Source organism: Scyliorhinus canicula, chromosome 4 (assembly GCF_902713615.1).
Source record: "Scyliorhinus canicula chromosome 4, sScyCan1.1, whole genome shotgun sequence".
Lineage (NCBI taxonomy): Eukaryota > Metazoa > Chordata > Chondrichthyes > Carcharhiniformes > Scyliorhinidae > Scyliorhinus > Scyliorhinus canicula.
Window position 1 is genome coordinate 21,995,204 of NC_052149.1, and position 24,096 is coordinate 22,019,299.

The 24,096-nt window shown below is 39.8% G+C and overlaps 1 protein-coding gene across 13 annotated transcripts in view; it reads right to left on the minus strand.

Moving 5' to 3' along the window:
• Window positions 1–24,096, minus strand: part of evi5a (ecotropic viral integration site 5a) — a 281,040-nt gene that overhangs the window by 206,074 nt on the left and 50,870 nt on the right. For 7 of the 13 annotated variants that reach the window (XM_038793829.1, XM_038793825.1, XM_038793837.1 and 4 more), the window contains 9 exons: window positions 22,339–22,413; window positions 17,788–17,913; window positions 16,474–16,617; window positions 16,170–16,259; window positions 15,954–16,051; window positions 15,522–15,582; window positions 12,659–12,712; window positions 9,482–9,514; window positions 8,677–8,817 (listed from right to left, as the gene is read on the minus strand). In XM_038793829.1, the coding sequence (XP_038649757.1) occupies window positions 8,677–8,817; window positions 9,482–9,514; window positions 12,659–12,712; window positions 15,522–15,582; window positions 15,954–16,051; window positions 16,170–16,259; window positions 16,474–16,617; window positions 17,788–17,913; window positions 22,339–22,413 (822 nt within the window). The remainder of the gene's footprint in view (window positions 1–8,676; window positions 8,818–9,481; window positions 9,515–12,658; window positions 12,713–15,521; window positions 15,583–15,953; window positions 16,052–16,169; window positions 16,260–16,473; window positions 16,618–17,787; window positions 17,914–22,338; window positions 22,414–24,096) is intronic. The other 6 variants (XM_038793831.1, XM_038793826.1, XM_038793835.1 and 3 more) reach the window with 3 other exon arrangements.

A 24,096-nucleotide genomic window follows, 5' to 3' on the forward strand; every position in this document is an offset into this window, starting at 1 on the left:
GGGCCGAAGGGCCTGTTCTGTGCTGTACTGTTCTATGTTCTATGTTCTAACTCATGAACAAAAGATAATTCATAAAAACGCCTGAGAAGGCAGGTTACTATTATTTATTGCAAGGTAAAGATCTTTCAAATAGGTTACTATGTCAATTATGTGTAAAAATTAGATTGATTGTCTGTTCTGTTGCTCTTGGCCTAATTTTTCTCCGCACTTTATCCCTTAATGCCTTTAGTTAAGAAAAATCTATTAATCTCAGATTTAAAGCTAAATTCATCAGCATCAATTGTCATTTGAAGAGTTCAAACCACCCTTTTGGTATACAATCTCATCCCTGAATAATGGCCCCTAGTCCTACACTCCCCAACCAGTGGAAATAGATCCCCTCGATCTACCCTATTGATTCCCCTTAATATCCTGAAAACGTCCATTAAATCAGCCGTAACGTTCTAAAAATTCCAAAGAATGCAACATTTGTTTGTGTAAGTTAACCCTTCAAGTCCAGGTATAATTTTGGTAAATCTACACTGCACTCCAAACTGAATATGTCCGTCCTAAAATGCAATAACAACTAATCAGGTGTGATCAAGATAGGATTTTGTATAAATGCAGCACATTTTCTCCCTCCTTGTATTCTAGTCCTCCAATATAAAAATATAAAAACCAGCATTCCATTAGCTTTTTGATTATCTTCTGTTTAGATACAGACATCTTAATGATCGAAAAGCGGAAAATGTGGCTAAATCTCAGCAGGTCTGGCAGCATCTGTGGAGAGAGAAACAGAGTTAACGTTTCGAGTCTGACGAGCAGAACTTCAGAACTCAAAATGTTAACTCTGTTTCTCTCTCCACAGATGCTGCCAGATCTGCTGCGTTTTCCCAGCAATTTTTGTTTTCACTTCAGATTCCCAGCATCAATATTTTGCTTTTATTTTAATGATCTATGTACCTGAACTCCAAGTCTTGTTGTACTTCCTCTGCTTCTAGATTTTTCACAGTTTAAATAATACCCTGTTCTCTCCTATCTTTTTTCAGATCCAAAATCACAAGAGTCTGCACTGAAATCCATTTGTCAAAGTTCTGGCCATTCACTTCATCTATCATCTCACCCAAACTCTAATGTTATGCTCCCAGTTACATTGCTTATACCACCTATTTTTATAGCATTAGCAAATTTGGATAGGTGGCTTTCTATTTCAAATGCACTAAATAGATTCTTGCAAGACGCAACCAGGCACATCCTAATTACAGTACCTGATCATTTTCGCTACCATCTGTCTCCTAACGCACAATTTCCTAACTTAGTTCATAATTTCCCTTCAATACCATGAGTTTTAACTTGAACTGAAGAACCAGTTTAGGACTTTAGGACTGAGCTAAGACACATTTCTTCATTCAAAAGATTGTGAATATAGATGCTTCATCATCGAGTATATTGAAGATTGGGACAGATAGATTTTTGATCTCTTATGGAATCCAGGGGTTTGAGAGGGAGCAGGAAAACACAATCGAGATAGAAGATCAGCCTTGATCCCACTAAATGGTGGAACAGGTTCAAGGGGTCACATGTTGCACTCCTACTCCTATTCCTTACATTCATATACAGATTGCATTGAAATAATACTCAGTATCTTCTCAACCATACTCAATTTCTCTAATCAGTTCATGTCCTGGACAAAATTAGTTATACATCTCCTTTTTTTCCTTTCTAAAATAAAAATTTGCGTTAGTGGATTTATGTGAATCACTTGTTCAAGAGGTCAGCTTCAGGTGCCAATATATATGTTTTTCTTAAAGTAACTATCCTTTCCTATTTTATGCTTTGTTTAATCATTTTTCCATGTTCTTAATTTCAAACCGTGAACAAAACAAAGTACAAAAGTACATAGTATTTCAAATATACAGTCAAACAAAACAGCTTTATAGCCCATTGCTTTTCAACATAATTCAGATATTCTCCAAATACAAGTTTGACAATTAATCACTGCATGATTTGTTTTGTCATATTGCAAACCATACAATCTTTCAAATAATAGATATAATACATATCTGAAATACAGACTGTAACTCAATCAACAGGCTCAACTGCAGTGGAACCACAGAGAACAAAGCCAACTAACTCATGGATGTCTCTGAATACAAATTAAATTACAACCTTTTATTCAATATCTACTACTTCAATATTTAGTTTCAATCAAATATGAACAATGCAACAATATTTAGAAATATCTAGACGTTATAACATGGAAACAGGTCAATAAGTGGCACTATGAAATTATACTGATGTATATAGGGACAAACATGATGCAAAATATTCTCACAGGATTCACAGTAAATGACGAGAGGTAAATTTATTCTAAAAAGGAAACAAATAGCTTAGTGTATATAAAACAGTGTATGGTGGAAATTCTCTATTGCAAAACTGCCTTTATGACTACAGCGAACACAAACAGGTATTTGTAGTGATACACAGCTGACAGATTAAAGTTGCAACACCAGATGCACCTTGCATTGGGGCATATAAAGTTCAGCAACAAAGTACCGTGGTCCATAAGTGTCTGCTCAGAGGTCCAATTCTTCATGCAAGATATTTCTAAAATTGCAAGAAAGTTACACTTGGAGTCAAATTGACAACCTCCCCCAATTTTAAATTACAATTTGAACATGGCAAAACGCTATGGTGGAGTGCTAATAAGTGTATGGTTAAACCCAATGATTCATCTGGAGAAAAACACCAGTCCATTCTTCATGGGTTAAGTGATTTGTTTGTATGCTGCAATATTTTGTGACGTGGTCCTCAAGTTACCTAGCCAACCAATGTCTGGTGTTATTCTGTTCAGAGCAATTTGGGTGGGGCACATTTACAGTAATCAGTTGAATTAAGTATTTGTTTTTAAAGAATTGCCGAAATACAGTATCCACTCAATAAAGGTTTCAGGATGGATGTCAAATAAGGATATAAATAAGTCTTAGCTGCGATGTTTCTCAGTTGACTAGATTGCCAGCATCCACCACAAAGGCGCACACAATATTACCCAATCAGTGAGGTAATGAAAATAACCTACACTAGTGGAATCATCTTCAGGAAGTACGTTGAAAATATTGTCAGAATGCTGCAGGAACTGAAATGCCTGCAGTCTGCCGTGCCAAATCAGTGACGTTTTTTCTGTAGATTTCAATTGTACTCTTATGGGCATCATTAGGTTTTAACCATCGGGATGTATTTGCTGTGCAAGTATTCATTTCATCTTATTTGATTTTCAATCTACAGATCTAATCCAAATTTAATAACTTCAGATTAAAGATATCGTCAACTTTCATCAGAACATTGGTCTTTTATTTGCTTCTTAGATGCAACCCCCAATGAAGTCTTCTACCACACACCCCAACCACCACATTCATTTCCCTCATCTGGATTCTATCTCGCTTCCCATCCAGCGTGAACCAAACTCTTTACAACTTTGGTGGTCTCACTTGATCCTGAACGGAGCTGTCGCTGCTCTCTCTTCCACACCACCAAGATTGTCTACTTCCAACTCCAGCCTTGATTATTCCAATATGGAGAGGCAGTGGCATTGTCGCTGGGCCAGTAAACCAGAATCATGCTCTGGGGCCTCTGGTTCGAATCCCACCATGGCTGATGGTGAAATTTGAATTAATTAAAAATCTGAAAATTAAAAGTCTAATGGTGACCATGAAACCATTAACGTAAAAAAAACCCATCTGATTTAGTAACGTCCTTTGGGGAAGGAAATCTATCGTCCTGGCCTGGTCTGGCCTACATGTGACTCCAGATCCAAAGCAATGTGGCTGACTCTTAAATCGCCTCAGGGATGGGCAATAAATGCTGGCCCAGCCAGCGACACCGGCCTCATCCCATGAACGAATGAAAAATACTCCTAATCAACCCTCTATCCTTCAGTCTCCCTAGACTTTGGCTCCATGCACAAATTCTACTCTGCTCAGTGACCCGGTCCATCAAAGCTTCAAATTAAAAATTCTTGTCCTAATGTTCAAATCCCTTTGTGGTTCCACCCCTAATTTCTGTAAATTCTTCCAGCCATACAACCCTCCAAGACCTGTGTTCCTACAACACTGAACTCTTGTGCATCCGTCATCACTTTACCATTATCTGCTGATCCTTCAGTCATTCAGGCCCCAAAACACTGGAATTCCCTCCTAAACCCCTTTGCCCCTCACTCACTTCCTTAAAACCTACCTTTGTGACCGAATCTTTAAGTCAGTTCTCATCCCCTTTTTGATACATCGTTAATTCACTTCCATGAAATGCCTTGGGATATATTTCTTAACTGTAGATGCTTCATATATATACACAAGTTGTTGTAGGTGCAACCATGTCACGGATGCCATTAGTTAGTTCAGCAATTTCTTCTATCAATGGTCCCACTGTGTTCCAAGCATCATTTGCCCGAAGCTGTTGCCACTTTCTGGATATGTCTATTAATTACCATCTGGCACGCAGCATTGAATAGATGTAAGTAAACTGGCAAATTTCAGGAAATAAGTACAAGTCTTGTGTATAAACCTACAATGAGTGTCAATCATAATTAACTTGTCATATACCCAGTCTGGACCAATTTAGCAAAATTGGTTCCATGCCAGTCCCAGGTCACTGTGTGGAGTTTACACATTCTCCCCGTGTCTGCGTGGATCTCGCCCCTACAACCCAAAGATGTGCAGGGTAGGTGGATTGGCCACGCTAAATTGCCCGTAAATTGGAAAAAAATAATTGGGTGCTCAAATTTATTTATTTAAAAAAAAAATTATGCAGCATAGTTTCAGACTGCCATCGAAAATACAAATGTAACGCCGACCGCAACATGTGCCAGGCTTGGGCTGATTCAATTTAAGGTCGTTCACCGGGCCCACATGACGGTGGCTCGGATGAGCAAATTCTTTGGGATAGAGGTCAAATGCGCTAGGTGCGCGGGAGGACCAGCGAACCACGTTCACATGTTTTGGGCATGCCCTAAGCTTGGGGGGTACTGGGAGGGATTTGCGGGCGTCATGTCCCGGGTGCTAAAAACAAGGGTGGCGATGGGTCCAGGGGTGGGACTTTTTGGGGTTTCGGAAGACCCGGGGGTCCAGGGGGAGAAAGAGGCCAATGTTTTGGCCTTTGCTTCCCTGATAGCCCGGCGACGAATACTATTGGCGTGGTGGACTCAAAGCCCCCGAAGACGGAGTTGTGGCTTGCGGACATGTCGAGTTTCCTGGGTATGGAAAAAATTAAGTTTGCCTCGAGGGGATCTGTACAGGGGTTCGCCCGGAGGTGGCAACCATTTATTGACTTCTTTGCGGGAGAGTGAGCGTCAGCAGGGGGGGGGGGAGAAGAGTAGAGTAGAGTAGAGGAGGGGGGATAAAATGGCGGGTAGTACCGTTGGGAGAGGAGCGGGCTGGTGCAGTATGTTGCGATTGAAGCATTGAATGTATGTGGAAGTTTGCACATTTTTGCCTTTTTTGCTTTCTGTTGATGTCTGTAACTGTTTACAAAGCCAAAAATTACCTCAATAAAATTGTTTATTTAAAAAAAAAAAGAAAATACAAATGTAACACATAGCAAACTAATTGCAAATGGTGCACAGGGAGGAAATAATTGGGAAGGGCTAGCCCTGCATCAGTGCCATATTGTGCTGCACGTAGCACTTGGTGAGATGTCTACAGGTGCAAAAGAACAAGTCAACGATGTTAATGCACATGTTTGGACAAGCAACTCATCGGGACATTTAAAAAAAAACATATCTCTGGACTAACTCACTAATCCAGAAGTAAAATTTAAACACTGCTTACTTATATGAAACTATCCAAAACTTCAGCTACAAAGCTAAATGATTTTTACATTCAGACAGTAACCATAGCAGCCAGCAATACCTGTATTCAATCACACAGTTGCAACAAACATTTATAGTGAGTCTGTATACAGGGGGTTTGTTGATTCAGTTAATATTGCTGTAAAGGGAGGTGTTGTGTATTCATGTGTGTTCCCAGTTGGAACAAGGTCACTTTAAAAGTCCGACCACGTGATGCCTTGATGACGTAATTGGCCGTTTACACTGGCGAATGGGCCATCTATCCTTACATCTGTTGAGTATGCACCTTTCCAATGAAGCTCTTGTTTGTTTGCACCTTCGAGGTCTGCAAGCCTATCTTTTAAAAATACCACAGGTGGCGTCATGCTGAAGCTGTTTTTCTTTGCACTCATCAGGACAAACTCAAGAATGTCAACTTTCAAATAACAGGATGTGGGCATCGCTGGTTAGGCCAGCATTTATTGGCCATTGCGAGTTGCCCTTCAGAAGGTGGTGGTGAGTTGCCTTCTTGAACCGCTGCAGTCCTGGAGGTGCAGGTTCACCTACTGTGCTGTTAGGGAGGGATGTCCAGGATGTTGCCCCAGTGACAGTGAAGGAACGACAATATATTTCCAAGTCAAGTTGGTGAGTGACTTGGAGGGGAACCTCCAGGTGGTGGGGTTCCCAGGTACCTGATGCTCTTGTCCTTATAGATGGTAATTGTCCTGGTTTGGAAAGTGTTGTCTAAGGAGCCTTAGTGAGTTACTGCAGTGCATCTTGTCGATGGCACACATGGCTGCCCTTATTCATCAGTGGTGGAGGGTTGAATGTTTTGGAAGGGGGAGCAATCAAGCGGGCTGCTTTGTCCTGGATGGTGTTGACCTTCTTGAGTGTTGTTGGAGCTGCACTCATTCAGGCAAGTGGAGAGTATCCCATTACACTCCTGACTTGTGCCTTGTAGATGGTGGACATGCTTTGGGGGGTCAGGAGGTGAGTTACTCACCGTAGGATTCCAAGCCTCTGACCTGTCCCGGTAGCCACAGTATTAACGTGGCTATTCCAGTTCAGTTTCTGATCAATGGTAACCTCCAGGATGTTGATTGTGGGTGATTTAGCAATAGTAATGCCATTAAATATCATGGGTCGATGGTTAGATTCTCTCTTGAAGGAGATGGTCATTGCCTGGCACTTGTGTGGCGTGAATGTAACTTGCCACTCACTAGTTAGTCCAAGCCTGGATATTGTCCAGATCTTGTTGCATTTGGACATGGACTGCTTCATTAGCTGAGGAGTCACAAATGGTGCTGAACATGATGCAGTCATTTGTAAACATCCCCACTTCTGACCTTATGATGAAAGGGAGGTCATTGATGAAGCAGCTGAAGATAGTTGTGCCTAGGACACTACCCTGAGGGACTCCTGCAGTGATATCCTGGTGTTGAGATGAATGACCAGATATGACTTCAACCAGTGGAGAGTTTCCCCTAATTCCAATTAACTCCAGTTTAGCTAGGGCTCCTTGATGGCATACTCGGTCAAATATCGCCTTGATGTCCAGGGCAGTCACTCTCACCTCACCTCTGGAATTCAACTCTTTTGTTGATATTTGAACCAAAGCTGTAATGAGATCAGGAGCTGAGTGACCCTGGCGGAGCCTAAACTGAACTACACTATCAGAGAGAGGGTGCTGATTGGCACTCTGATTGACTGAGGTATTGCGATGGAGAAAACGTGAAACCATAGGCTCCCCAAGCTCCTGGATAATTCAAAAAACGTGCAAGTCTTGAACATATTCTTTGTGTGAAGAGAACAGGCCCCTCTTCGTCACTTCTAGCAGGCTAAATGAGCCATGTTATGGACTCAACTGATTGGTAGTTAGTGCAGCTATTAGCACACTGAGGATTGTCGAGCAAATGCTGTGCAATTAGCAGAAACACACCCAAAACAACAGATATAACGTTTTGGGTTTTGCCATCGCTGACTGCTTGAGTGAAGCCTGTATTATGGACAATCAAAGGAACATGCTAATTTTTGCTCGCTGTTTGAAATTTAGCCGTCTTACGTTTGTCTTGCTGAGTGCAAGATAAAAAGCTTTGGCAAAATGTCACTCTTTTCAGCAATATTCAAATCCTGTACAACTAAACATCAGTTCAATTACTGTGGACAACCTTTTAACTCTCGCACATGAAGCCTATGCAAGAAATTATCAACTTTAACAGAGAAGGAAGGAATAGACGCCATGTACTGATGTTGTTGTGCTCCTTCGTTAGACTTAATTTTGATTAAAATATTTATTTTGTTCCTTCATTGAAACCATTGCCTTTAAAATGCATTGATGCATGTTTTATATTGAAGTAAAATTATCCCAATTTAAGGCTAAGGTGGGATGTATGCATTACCAAAAAAAAAAATCAGTCAGCAACTCAATCCCACATTCAAACAGCTTATTCAGTTATGACTGCTACAAGTCTCAACGCTCAACTTAGCAACTCAGGAGCATTCGGAAAATGTTCACAGTTGCTAAAAAAAAACATGAGAACAAATTGTTTTAAATTTTTTTTTTTTTTTTTTAAAGTATAACCTACATAGATCTATGTAATTGTGAACCAGGTCTGTGGTAGACTGGCATATAAATTTTGGATTGTGTGCTAAATTACAAAAGATGAGAAATTCTGGAAGAACTAGACTGTTACGAGTACAGAATTGGCAACAAACCTAAGGAAGAGAAGCATAAAGTGTAAAGTAAAGATTATGTTCTATTACTGAATAAACAAAAAGAACGTCAGGGTTGAAAATGAGACAAAATGGCATGAACAATAAGATGCAAACTAAGCAAATGAAGTACAGGAAATAGATGATGCTGCTAGCCTCCTTACCCGTTGCACTTGGAGCTCCCTGATGGCATCCTGAGCTTTTTCCAGCTTAGCACTAGCCTCATCACTTTGCTGTTTAAAGGTGGCCAGCTCCCGTTTAATGAGGTAGTTTTCCTCTGCCTCTTGTGCCCTTGTCACTTGTCCCTTCGGACACAATTGTGCAGGGAATAAAGATTGGTGTGGGGGGAGTAGCGAAAATTTTTCCAATTTACATTGGTAGATTAGTAATGCATCCCAGAGGACAAACATTAGATTTTATTATTTGAAGATCTTTTCCCCCAGAAATATGCTGTTTAGCAATGTAAAGCACTTACCAAATTTTCTACATGCAATTCTGTTAAATGCACATGTAGTAAGAATTAATGGCCTCGATTGAATTAGAAAACTGTTAGTGAGGAGTTGTGCATGCATTAAAATTACAAATATTCCTTCATTTATATAACTCTTTAACTTTTAAAATGTGCATCTGGAATGGTCACCTGTGAATGAAACTGACTCACTGAATACAGTTATTGCTTCTATGTACAATGGCCTTAATTTCAACTGGACATTTATTCGATCAAAGTGACACTTCTTTACCCTTCATTATTAATTATCTTAAGTATTATTGAAAAGTAAAGAAATTGTGTAATTCAATTGTCATTTTTTTTTAAAAGAGCGCAACCATTTTCCAGACACACACAAGTCAGCATTTCAAATTTTGTGCAATACAGGGAGAAACTGTAAACAGAAGTAAAGACAGCAGTCTTTCTCAAGGGATGCAGTAATTATCCATATTACAAGACATGGATAGGATGAGGAACTGTACCTGGATCAATCTATCTGCCAAAGAAGCACTTTCCTACAAAGGAAAAAATCCAGACAGATATAAGAGAAAGTTTAAGAAAACAATGAATATAAAAGAAGCAGTGATAAAATAAGCTGCAAAACTAACAGAAGAGAAATTTGTATAAAACGTCTGGAAGGTATTGTGTCCTGTTTAAATCAATCCTCCTTGAAATGCTCCAAATAATTTCCATTATGGCACTCAATGAATTCAAATTGTTTTCTTTTGATATATATTACATGTGCTAAAAGTTGGTGGACAATGAATAAAAGTTTGCATATATTCTCTAGAAAGAGTTCGAAAAAAGCAGAGGTATTTGATTAGTGTCTTTAGCACTTTATGCAGAGAGGCAAATTGTACTTTGTACCATTAGATTCATATACAAGAAGCCATGCTGTTGTTAGAAGCTATTGCTCCAACGTTAGATTTCAAAAATGTAGTAGGAAGAGGTGCTATGAAACTTTCAATCAACCAAAGTTTGCCATGAAAAGTTTTATTCTTCTTAATAAAACTTACACTGTTCTTATTAATTTGAACTACTGCACATTAGTACTCACAATTTTAGTGCTCCATTTTCCAATGCTGCTTATAAAACTAACCAAAGCAAAGAAGCATTCAGCAGGTCATACCCATCATGCTGCTATTTAGAGAAATGTATACTTTCACTTATTTATAAACGACCACCACTTAAATTCTACTGCAAGATACAAGATACAGATTTCGACAACACTGTATTTTGATGCATTCATCTTCTGCGCTGTAAATAGACTAATCATTTATCATCTACTATATTACGTTAATGATCTTAATATCATAAATCAACTACCACAGCTTAAAAGCATAGCTCTCAGAATACGTCACCAAAGCAAGGTACAAATAAACACATTTAGTGCAATACTTTGAGTAATTACACACAGCCAAGAGAAAATCAAAGAGAAAACTTAGCATTAAATTGAAAGATGCATCAGTTGGCAAAGCCAGTCAAAATTTGCTGTGCAGAATATGACTTGCACCTTTTCTGATGGAATTTAGTTTTACATGCGCAATCATGCTCTATCCAATCCTAAGAGGAGCAAACAATAATGAAAGGCAATCAAGGTTTACAGTACGACAATCAGAAATGCTAACATTTCACCCACGAAGAATAATTAACAAATCAAATCCTAAATAGTTTAGCAGTAGAAGTAAAGATAAATATTACTGGCAAATAACAAACGTACGCTTAGTTACCTCACACAGGGGAGCTGATACATGGTCTATTTTTAAGTAAAGGTTCAGATTTGATCAAGCAGCATTGCTTTCTTTAGAATGATGCTCTACAGAGTTTCTAAAAAAAATCTAACTCAGTTGGAAATGATAACTGAAGCACAATTACTCATTTACTTATTTAAATTAGGTGGAACACGCTAAAATATACAAATCCAAAGCAAATGTTATAACCATAAGCCCCAAACAACCAAGAATATATTTGTCAATTAAAATCTCTATTTTGACTAACCAATTCTGACAGGACAGTTCAGCAAATCTTAGATTAAGCAAATATGTACAGTGTAAAAACTTAGTAAATAACCTAGGGAACAAACAAATGAATCCTTGTTCAAAAAAATAAAGTTAAAAGGTTTGCTAGTAAATGCACAGCATGAATGCATCGGATTAGTACTGAAAACATAGGCAGGCAATATTTACCTATATGTATATGCTTTAGCAAATGTGTCTTTAATGTTTGGTCTAATCTTAAATTCCTTCATTGAAATGATCTGTTAATTCTATTTATAATAGTAAAAAAAGCTTTATGAGAATGTTTTCTATAATTGCTTCACGCAAATTTATGGATAATTCTTTTCTTTAGAAAAATATGACTAACGAGAAAAATAATTGTTGCACGGATCTATTTAAAGACGACAGCATCAAGTGCCACCTTGATCACAAGCTGAGCGAGCTTCCAATCTTGGCAGCCACATGAGGAAAAAAGTAGCAAGAACAGTCAAAACTAGGCACTGGCAAAGTCCTGAAAAAGTTTTCATCTTGTATTTTAATGATGAACTGCATGGGAGCATTTAAAGATTTTAAAATGCATTAAAAGATGGCACTGTGGTGGCAACCCTGTACAGCGTTAGAACAGTTTAAGATTGTTAGCAGGTAATTCTGTGCCTATAATTCACTGTGCAGAGTGTTCAGCACAGCGGTGGAAGCAGCAAAGATTGGCAGTAATGTTGTCACATCACTCCTGTTTTTCTAATGCATCTTTTAAGCAACCCATCACACAGCAACATCAAGCAAGCCACCTGGCAATTATCTCAGATGAAGGGAGGGCAAAATGGATAATCTTCAACCCAACCACTCATTTTGCTACCAACACACTGTGATCCTTTGTTTCTTCCAACACTCCCCCACCAAAAACAGGCAATCAGTAAAGGAAAACTCCTCAGTCTCAAAAGTCTACAGCTCTATACCTCAATTCTAAAATCAGCAATGACAACCAGGCCAGTGTACTGAAATGACCAAAAAATCATCCTTTTTGCTGATCAGAATGAAAATACACCTAATGCACTTTTGCTGCTCCCAACCCCACCACACTCCATATACTGCTAAAGAGCCCAAGTTTGTTCTCATCGTGTATTTATTAAATCCATTATGTAACACATACCTCTTTGCTTAGCATTAATGTGTAGCTGAGCCATGCACTGTTAGTGAATAAGCATGGTTACTTTGTTGGCTCAAAGTCATCTTTAATCAGGTAAGGAGGTGAAACACCTTCAGCAGCAATCTACACAATTCGTAATGTAGGGTATAATGTCTCAAAACCAACAACCACAGGACTGAGTCCATGCCAGATTTTGGATCTTGCCGGGTTTTGGTTCAGACCGAGCCAGGTGAGGCAGGGTCACAGTTGCTCGGACCACTTGGGAAAGCGGGAAAAGACTAGCATACAAAGCTGATAGCTAACCCGGTGCATCACTCTGCCAATGCTGCACCTGGCTGAACAAGCCAGTAAGTTATCTGTCCCATTCAATAAGAATTAAAATGCATTCACGGCCACTAATCTGATCGCTCCTGCTTTTGGATAATCGGATTTGAGACATTACACCTGGAAATGAACAAATTAACTCAGTTTTTAAATTAAAATCTTGCTTTGGATTCTAATCTAAGAGTACTCACCTTCTCCAAAGTTTCAATGCGCTGTTTCAGCAATCTATTTTCTGTACGTAACCTCTAAAAATGGGGAAAACATTGTGAATATTATTACATATTTCCTCCTCTTTTTAAAAAATGACATTGAATTTAAACGCTCTGGGTTTTAGCAAACATAATTCAGAAGGCACAGATGTCTTTAGTTTTGCTTGCAGTTTTCTTTTATTTTTCATTAAACAAAATATCATACATGTTATATTCAATAAGCAAGGCGTACAAAAAAACCAAAGGCGGCTCTGCAGGAACATTTTGCATCAGACAAGGGAAGATTAATGTAGCTTAAAAATGGTGGGACAAGGTGCCTAATGTTCACTGATACAAAGTGATCAGAAAAGATGGAGGGGGAAAAAGGGCAGTGGGGTGACAGTGATGATTAGGGAAGACATTGTAATGATGAAAAGAGAGGACTTCCTTGAGGGGGCAAGGACAGTATCCATTTGGTCAGATATATGTTATGATCACGCGACTGGGGATATTCTTTGGGGCCTTAAGTTTAGGATTTCAAATAGATATAGAAGAGCAAATCTATAGGAAATTATCGGTGTGGAAGAACTGTAAAGTAGTAATATTGGGATACAGTTAACGGGGAAGGAGGAAGACGAATGTTCAGGAGAACATTCTTGGCCAGCATCTTATTGGTCCAACCAGGGAGGAAGCATTGCTTGATCTGGCGTTGGGGAATGAGGTGAGCCAAGTAGACCAAGTATGTGTGGGAATATACTTGAATAAATGTGATCATTGTATCATAAAATTTAAATTAGTAATGGAGAAAAGTTTAAAAACAGTCAGAAGTAGAGTTTCTAAATTGGAAGAGTGCTAACTTAAATGGGATGACTCTAAATGGGATGAGAACAGATCGAGCCAGGGTAAAATGGAATTAAGGTTTGCCAGGAAAACTGAAATAGCCAATCTTATAGAAGAGATGTTGCTGGTACAGGTTAGGCATATGTCAACAAGAAAGGAGTGTGGCATCACGGAGTCCCAGTAAAACTGGAGTCAACGGGAATCAGGGCAAAAACTCTCTGCTGGTTGGAGTCATACTTTGCACAAAGATGGTTGTGGTTTTTGGAGGTCAGTCATCCCAACTCCAGGACATCATTGCAGCACTCTGGAGTTCCTCAGGGGAGTATCCTAGACCCAACCATCTTCAGCTGCTTCATCAATGACCTTTCTTCCTCAAGGTCAGAAATGGGTTTGTTCAATGCCCAGAGAATGCACAGTTCTAAAGAGATTACAGGGACCTGCTGCACAGATCATATTGAAAGAGTATAAAACAAAGCATATAGGATCTTGGACTTTTAAAAAGAGGCATTGAGTACAAAAGCAGATACGTTATGCTGAACTTCCACAAAGTTCTGCTTTAGTCACATTGAGAGTTCTGCATCCAGATCTGTTCACCATAGGGATGTGAATATCTCTGAAAGTATGCAGAGATGAAGCTTAATTTAAACTCCAAAAACGTTTTTTCTTTGAATCTTGTAATTGTGGTAAAACCCATGATTAGAAATATGCATTGTTCATTCTGTAAATGTGAGAAACTTGGGCGGTCTATTTGAAAAAAATTATTTTTGAAAAGTCCCTGCCCAGGTGAAATTCAATTGGTCTGCTTGAAAGGGACGGTCTTGATGATTTTAAAATACGCATTCTATTTAAATATTACTATAATTAGATATGAATTGAATAATTACATTATATATTTACTAGAGTTATTCCAAGGATGAGGGAATTTAGCGACAAAGTTAGGTAGGTTAAGTTTCATGGAGCAAAGGATGAAGGAAGCGAGATCTGACAGAGGTGTACAAGATTCTGACAGATTTAGCTAAGGTAAAGAAAGTAAAGCTGTTCCCACTAGCTGATGGTACAAAGGCTAGGACATATTTAAGGTTTTGGGCAAGAGATACAAGGGCAATGTAAGGAAGAACTTTTTTTTCTTTACACAGCGAGTGATAATGGCCTGGAACTCGCTGCCTACAAGGATGGTAGAAGTAGAGACAATTAATGACTACAAAAGGAAATTGGATAGATATTTAGCACAGGGTTAAAGGTCTGGCTTTTAAAGCAGACCAAGACAGGACAGCAGCACGGTTCAATTCCCGTAGCAGCCTCCCTGAACAGGCGCCGGAAAGAGGCGACTAGGGGCTTTTCACAGTAACTTCATTAAAGCCTACTTGTGACAATAAGTGATTTTCATTTCATTTTCATTTTCATGCGAGGGAAATAAATGTACAGGGCAAAGGGATAGAGGTGAATGTGACCGATTGGATTACTTTACCAAGAGTTAGTATGGACCCGATGGGTGAAATGGCATGCAGATTGTAAATATACTCAAATAAGAGAAGCATGCCCTCTACCATGTTCCCTGCATTGTCACATTTTGTTCAATCAAAATTGACGCGAGAGATCAGGCTGAAAAGTCTGACTTGGCTCACATATGGATAAGTGCCATTTAGCAAATGCTTCAGAATGCAATCGGCATCCATAGAACTGTGTCACAGCGGGGAATCAATGACTTCAGGAGAGATAGTGTGTTTAGAAAGTCGCGGGGGGGAAAAAAACAAGTGAAATATGAGTGAACCAACGACTGAAAAACTGAAATCGCAAAGTCCAGCATTACTGGATGGTGGGAACAGTAATTAATGCATGAAATGTTAATTCTGCAGTTACTATTGTACTAATCAGTGAAATTTCCTTTTGTGCACAATGCATATCAGGATGAATAAAAAAGTTGCTGAGACAGAAATCGCTTGTGCGCAACTTGGGTTGTTTCTTTTGTTCTTGTATGCACGTTTACCTGCCTTATAACCACTGAATGAAATAATTCAGCACTTACCTTAATTTCTACTTGTTCTTCCAGCTCTTTATTTTTTATTGTAGTGTATTCCTTTTCCAACCTGACAATAGAAAATATATTATCTGGTACGTGGAAAATTTGTAATACACACCAGGCAAGACATCAAGACAAAAATCACACTATTTTGATACCATAGTATCCCAGTCATTAAGAAGCCATACTTTCAAGTTGGTGAGGTTCACATCACCACAAGTTTTCCAATTCTCACCACAAAATGTGTGCCGATAGCAGGAGGAAACTAACCCGACTAATTATTTGGTTTTGTACTTCTGTTCTCTTTATTCACTAACAGGAAAGTCAGAGTGTGCATGCACAATGATGGTCAAAGTGGCAGAGACGTGATTATTCTCAGAAAGCAAATTCAAAATATTATGCATATTTAAGCAAAATGGAGCTGCATCTGATACCCACTTCTTCATCTTCTTTGCATTGTATTTAATTTGATAAGCTGCTTGGATCAACTTGTCAGGGCCACTGTCAAACTGATGTGGAACGACCTTTTGAAAATGCTATTGGAAAAATTACATAGATCTAATTAATGCTGTGGAACTTAATAGTTCTTATACATGCAAAATTCAAATATTGTCACTTTTTAAACCAGAAACACTAATTTAATTTTGTCCTTACCTGTAACATTCCCTCCATGTCAAGCTGCATCAGTTCTGCCTGATTGGCCTGTAGTATAGCTATCCCAACACGAAAAACAATCTCTAGACCCTGGTAAATTACCAAAGAATCAGTGAAGTCTGAACAAAGGCAATGACAAAATGCTTTTTCTTCTCCTACCCCCGTCTTAATAAAAATATCTTAGCAATACTTCTGGAGCTACTGAAAGTGAACAAGTACGGCTTCAGTGCAACACAGCAACAAATGGAGGTAGATATAATTTACTACTTGAAGTTTAGGCTTGAAAGATTGCACAATCACTTACCTCTGACATGAAAATGTCAAATAATCTTGTCGCAACTGGCAGTGGAAATGTAGTCAGAAAGATAGTAAGGAACCAGGAAGAAGAGTACATGGAGGTGTGGAAACTCTGGGATTGAAAGTGCACATAAAGTTCTGGTAGTTGTTCCTGTGTAATGCAAAACAAATTAACCAACACAATCAGAAGTGGCAAGGCTGCATGGTATGATTTGAACAACACACATCTAACCATCATATTTCAATCTTTCTATTGAGGTTTTATGATCACTGAATGTTGTTTGATTTTTATGAGGCCACATTCTGTAAAGTATCAAGTGAATGTGATTCTGGAAGAAAACCAGGAACCTCAATCTTGAACCAAACTATTTTGATCAAGTCAATTGTTTTGAGTAATTAAGTCCTCGCCTCATTCTTCAACATTGTCTCAATTAGAAGGAATAATCCTCTTTTAAAAACGATGCATTTTCCAAGATGTCACGCACTGATATAGCCATTATTAATTGACACAAATATTCTAAATCCACTATTTTTAATTTTTTTATTTAGCGTACCCAATTATTTTTTTCCAATTAAGGGGCAATTTAGCGTGGCCAATCCACCTATCCTGCACATCTTTTGGGTTGTGGGGGCAAAACCCACGCAGACACGGGGAGAATGTGCAAACTCCACACGGACAGTGACCCGGGGCGGGATTCAAACCCGGGTCCTCAGCGCCGTAGACAACAATGCTAACCACCGTACCACCATGCTGCCCGTGTAAATCCACTATTAAAAAGTGCATGGCAAATGAGAGTCAAATATGCAAAGTAAAAATGTAAACACACGAACAAAGTAAATTGTAGGGCAGCACGGTAGCATAGTGGATAGCATAATTGCTTCACAGCTCCAGGGTCCCAGGTTCGATTCAAGATTGGGTCACTGTCTGTGCGGAGTCTGCACATCCTCCCCGTGTGTGCGTGGGTTTCCTCCGGGTGCTCCGGTTTCCTCCCACAGTCCAAAGATGTGCAGGTTAGGTGGATTGGCCATGATAAATTGCCCTTAGTGTCCAAAATTGCCCTTAGTGTTGGGTGGGGTTATGGGGATAGGGTGGAGGTGTTGACCTTGAGTAGGGTGCTCTTTCCAAGAGCCGGTGCAGACTCGATGGGCCGAATGGCCTCCTTCTGCACTGTAAATTTTATGATAAATTAATGCTCAATTCACATTAGTAATTCATGCTACCTATTACTACAAAGCAAACCAAACTGTTTGGTTTGTGATAAGACCTTTAAGCAGTTGCTGAATTAATCCACTCAGTACTTTAGTTTCATATTTTTCTTACCTGTAACATCCACTCAAATTGATACATACAAAGGCCTAGCTCAGCCATACTAGGTTTGAAAAGTTCTCTGAGTCGGTAGTCTTGCATTAACTTCACAAAAACACAAAATGCTTCCTCCTCTGGCATCTTCACAGGAGAAAATAGACACAAACTAAGACAGGAAGGATCCAAGGGAATCATAGGCATTACTTACACACACTTAAAATTCAAGTCTTACAAAATACATGCAACTATTTTTAAAATAAATGTGTTCAGTCAGTTTTACTTTTATTTTGTTTAGTCCTTCATGTAAACGCATTTCTACATTTCTGAAAATGGAAATAATTACATCCCTAAATTAACCTTCGCAATCTAATCAAACTAACTACCTACAATATATTTACTTGCGAGAGAAAGGCTTATAAAAGCTGGAATCTTTTAAATGTCAGGTTAAAGTTACACCACATCCAGTGCGATGCTCAAGTGGTATGATATAATAAGGGATACAATCCCTTACCTATCCGCTTCATTAGTCAGGAAAAAGATGGTCAACTGAGCGTCTGAAAATAATTCACATCAATGCAAAGTATGTCATAGAGCCATTGTACAGGCCCATCACGTCTGCACCGACAATAACTCCCCCCATATCTTGCGCTAATCCCACTTACAAGCACTAGCCTCATATCCTTGAATGTGATGGTGTTTCGAGTGCTCCTCCAAGTGCTTTTTAAAGGTTGTGAGGTTTCCAGCCAGGCCGTGCATTCCAGATTCTCATCACCTTCCGAGTGAATTTTGTTTTCCTCAAATCCCCTCAGAATCCCCTGCCCCTCACCCTAAAACTATGCCCCCTTGTGATTGACCCCCTTTTAACCAAGGGGAACAGCTGGTTCCTATTTACCCTGTCCAAAGCCTTCCATATTCCATACCTCAATCATATCATCCCTCAGCCTTCTCTGCTCTAAAGAAAACAATCCAAGCCTTTCCAGTCTCTCCTTAAAGCTCAGATGCTCCATCCCAGGCAACATCCTGGTGAATCTCCACTGTACTCCCTGCAGTACAAATCACCTCCTTCCTATAGTGAGGTGACCAGAACTGCACATAGCATGTCAGCTGTGGCCATATATAAACTATATCAAGCGTACTTCCTTCATCCACATACTCGGTCACTTTATCAAAAAATTCTATCAAATTTGTTTGGCATGACCTCCCTCTGACAAAGCCATGCTGACTATTCCTAACCAACCCATGCCGTTCCAAATGGAAATTAATTCTCTTCAGAATTTTCTCCAATAGGTTCCCTACCACTGACATGTGGTTCCCTGGTTAATCTCTATCACCCTTCTGGAAAAGTGTCTAATTGTTATGGGCCTGGATTGATAGACCCTGGTGTATCATGGAGTTCACCTGACCCACAACTTTTATTAAAATAAATTTAGAGTGCCCAATTAATTTTTTCCAATTAAGGGGCAATTTAGCTATCTTGCACATCTTTGGGTTGTGGGGGCGAAACCCACGCAAACACGGGGAGAACGTGCAAACTCCACACGGACAGTGACCCAGAGGCGGGATCAAACCTGAGACCTCGGCGCTGAGAGACTGCAGTGGTACCACTGCACCACCGTGCTGCCCCTGACCCACAACGTTTAACAGATTGTGGTTATGGGGAGCACACGGGCCTACTTTACAGGTGTGATGCAACAGAGATCTACGGTACTTTTAAATTAAAACAATGTTTATTGATGAAACCAGTTAACACTTTATAAACCCACAGTAAACATCTTAATAACTATCAACGCCAATAAATCTCCCAAAGAAAACAGTACTCTATAAGTAACTTTTAATCTTTCCTTGCAACATCCATAAGACAAAAAAAAAAACCTTTTTACAGTAGGACATCAGGTTTAACTTCTCTACAGAAACAGGTATTATTTTTAAATCACCAAAGGATCTGGAGAGTCTTTAGATTGCAGAGAGACTAATAAAACCTTCTTGCTGTGACTGCAGCTATCCAGCTCTCAAAACGAAAGTAAAATACACCCTGTAGCAGACAGCCCAAGGCGAAAGTAAAAGCAGACACAGTCCAGCTCCACCCACTCTCTGACATCACTGATAAACACCCATTTCATAAAGGTACATCCACTACAGCTATTTTATAAACATCCATTTCTTAAAGGTACTCTCACATGACATTAATGGTATGTGTAAATACTTTCATTAAGATCTATGAAAAATATATTTCATACTGTATCTACTCTCGATGGAAAATAGAAAATAATAAGACCCTGGGAACCTAGAGGTATGATTTTAATAAAACAGTTCCGTCAAACTCCAGATACCTGGAAATTGGATCAAAACAAGTGATTGGTGAAGATATGAATATTGTGAAAGTCAACAGGAAGGGAATCTCAAAATGGATAATTTTTAGACCACGATAAGGGAAGACCAATTCTTAACAATTTCTGCAACAATTTCCCCAATTAACTAGCAACAAAAATGTGTTACAGTAGTTACCCTGAGAACTGGATCTGCATTTCCTTTTTCACTAATTTTCTTCATTTAATCCCTTTACCGAAGGCATTTACATCATGCTGTGCTTCAGTTTCACTGGTATCAGGAAGCTTCAGGTAACTTGCCCAAGTGGTCATTGTGAAAATAAAGACACCTGACAGATTATTCGACCATGTAGACCATTTTGACGGCCGTTAATACTTTCCTGATCCAATGTCCAGTATACATGTTTCAGATGACGTTTTGGCTATCTAAACAGTGACTCAAGCTGGAATTAAGGATGTGAACATCGGACAATATTACTCAAGAACTTTTTAAAAAATAAATTTAGAGTACCCAATGATTTTTTTTTTCCAATTAAGGGGAAATTTAGCATGGCCAATCCACCTATCCTGCACATCTTTTTGGGTTGTTGGGGCAAAACCCACACAGACACGGGGAGAATGTGCAAACTCCACACGGACAGAGACCCAGGGCCGGGATTCAAACCCGGGTCCTCAGCGCCGTAGGCAGCAATGCTAATCACTGTGCCACCGTGCTGCCCTACAAGAACTTTAGAGACAAAATGGAGGTCGGAGATGGGCATCATAGTGGTGGGCAGCACGGTGACACAGTGGTTAGCATTGCTGCCTTACAGCTGCAGGAACTCAGGTTAAATTTCGGCCTCGGGTAACCACCTGTATGGTATTTGCCTTTCTCCTCGTGGCTGCTTGGGTTTCCTCCAGGTGCTCCGGTTTCCTCCCACAGCCCAAAGTGGTGCAGTTTAGGTGGATTGGCCATGCTAAATTGCCCCTTAATGTCCAAAAGGTTAGGTGGGGCTATTGGTTACAGGGATATGGTAAGGGCATGGGTTTGGGTGAGGTGCTCCTCCCAGGGGCCGGTGCAGACTCGATGGGTCGGGTGGCCTCCTTCTGCACTGTGGGATTCTATGATCAACTAATAATAACAGAAGGGTCAGATGGAGTATTTTGGGGTGCAGGAGATACAGGGTGAGACTGGACCTTTGAAAGGAAGGAGACGTAGGAAACATCACCAATGCCTAGCTTGCACTTGTGCCTGGAACGACAATGAATGGTTAGCAGTTCAGTAGAAAGAGGGTCAAGGGAACAATAGGTCGGTTTCATGGACAAGCTGAGTTTGAAGCGAATAAGGCAGGAGCTTACAGAACTGACAGAAAAGCAAGTGTAGGAAAGTGACTGGTGGGCAAGGAGAATGGGCGACGGCAAGCCAAGGAACTGAATAGGATAGTTAGCACCTTGGTGACAAAAAAATCCATGAGCTCCTCATGTGTTGAAATTAAGGATTACAAAATAGTTAAGTTTTACAAGCACTCAAGAAAAAGAGATTGAAATTATCTTTGCTCTCTAAGTGACCCTCATGTGGCAGAAACAAAATTTTGCTGGGGTGGAGGCAAAGGTAGAAATGAGGCGTGTTTAGGCAAATGCAGCTACAGATGCATCATACTGAATGTAGGGCCGCAGATCATGTAGTTGAGAATTTAAGACACTCCAGGCATCAGGAAATGCGGCCCACATGCTAAGCTTAAGCCTTCCTGGAGGATTAGATTAGGTACTTAACAGGACAGATGCTGAGAGGATGTTTCCTTGGCTGGCAAGTCTAGAATTAGAAGTCACTGTTTCAGAAAAGCACCAAAATGAGGAGAAATTTCTTCACGCAAAGGGTTGTGAACCTTTGGAATTCCATAGAGCGGTGGCCACTCAGCGGTATTCCAGCCAGATGGAGGTAGGTTTTTGGATACTAGAGGAATGAAGAGATTTGGGGATACTGCAGGAAGGTGGAGTTACGGTAGAAGATCACCCATGAACTTACTGAAAGAATCTGGCTTACTCCAGCTCTTATTTCATAAGTTATGACCCGAGAACCCTTTTGTGGGTCACTTAGTAGTGTGCCCCAAGAGCACTGAAGCAAGACAAGATAAATTAGCAGCTACCATATGCTGTGTCACACATACACATGCGTGGCCAAAACCAATACTCAAATAAGCACAGCAATTTCAAAGACAGTGACTTTTTTAATTTAATAGCAAAATAATAATAATAATACCTGCATAAGAAGTAGTCCAACTATAAAAGCACTCCCTTGGCAATAACCAACTTCACGATCTACAAGTGAATAGGCCTGCAAACAAAAATAAATTATACTTAATGTGAAGACAATTTTTTAAATTATTGATCAGAAAAACTGCAGACTACAAATGTGTGCACAGAAATTTAAATATTTCTTTTCTTGAAACATCATTTTTCATTTGCAATCATGGAGCAATAGTGACTGAACAAACTTGGAGAGGTATCTAAATTAATCTACTTGCTGGCCATTTCTATATACAAGGCCACTATCAATGCACTTTATTCAGATAGACAGAGCTGTTCTCTTCGCTTCTCTTGCTGCTCGATTCACAACAACTGTTCACAGAGTGTTCAGTTGAAAAACAAAAGTTGACCAAACTTATGTCTCAAAAGCATTATAACCATAAGCAATACCAAGTGCAAAAGAGAAAATGCTGGAAAATCTCAGCAAGTCTGGTAGCATCTGTCGGGAGAGAAAAGAGCTAATGTTTCGAGTCCGACGACTCTTTGACACAACTTCTTTCTGCACTTCACAATTTATAGAACATGTAAATTACTGCTCGTGGGTAAACTGCTCATAAGAGTTACACAAGTTTAAAAACAAAACTATTTAACAACTAAAATGGCATTCTGGCAATCTTGCCAGGTCTGCTACTTTGCAGATGAGCAGATCTTGGAGATTGCGCCATCATATCCCATCCCTATTCAGTCCAATCTTACTTTCCAAGGCAATACATGACATGTTATGAGAGATTATAACCTCTTCAAACCATCACTCTACCAGACCCAGAGACAGGATGGAAAAAAGGTGATAGTATACAAGATTTGTGGTTGAAAGAAACCAAGAATGAGGATTTTAGCATCAGGGTCTGACACACAGTGATGCAAAATGCACATGACCCAGACCCAGGGTCAGTGTGGTGTCCAGCAGAGACAGATATAGACCCGAGTTGTACCTTTACTGCACATGTAAATAGTTCTAAGCAGTTAATAATTACCTACCATTAAACTACAGACGACTACAGTGACTTCTTCAAGACATAGGGTCTGCAACCAATACCCTCCCAACAAGATGAATTTAAAATGCATTCAAAAATTAAGCAATTTTCTTTAAGTCTGATTATGTATACCTCCCCCTTCAAAGTAACCTATAGCAATATTTAGAGGCATGCTTCCTCTCAATTCCCCATAAGTCCACAAAAAGGGAAAATAAACTAGCATGAGACACAATTTCAATATAAAGTAGATGGTGTGTTGCCTCCCTGGTGCTTGGGTCAAGGGTGTCTCGGAGCGGTTACAGGATGTTCTGGAGGGGGGAGGGTGAACAGCCAGTGGTCGTGCTACACATCGGTACCAACAAAAAGGACAAAGTCCTAAAAGCTGAATAGAGAGAGATTGGAAGGAAGTTGAGAAGTTGGACCTCAAAAAGTAGTGATCTCAGGATTACTACCAGCGCTACATGCTAGTTTATGGGCAGCACGGTAGCACAAGTGGCTAGCACTGTGGCTTCACAGCACCAGGGTCCCAGCTTTGATTCCCCGCTGGGTCACTGTGCGGAGTCTGCATGTTCTCCCCGTGTCTGCATGGGTTTCCTCAGGGTGTTCCGGCTTCATCTCACAGTCCAAAGAGACGCAGGTTAGGTAGATTGGCCATGGTAAATTGCCCTTAGTTTTCCAAAAAGGTGAGGAGGGGTTATTGTGTAATGGGGATAGGGTGGAAGTGAGGTCTTAAGTGG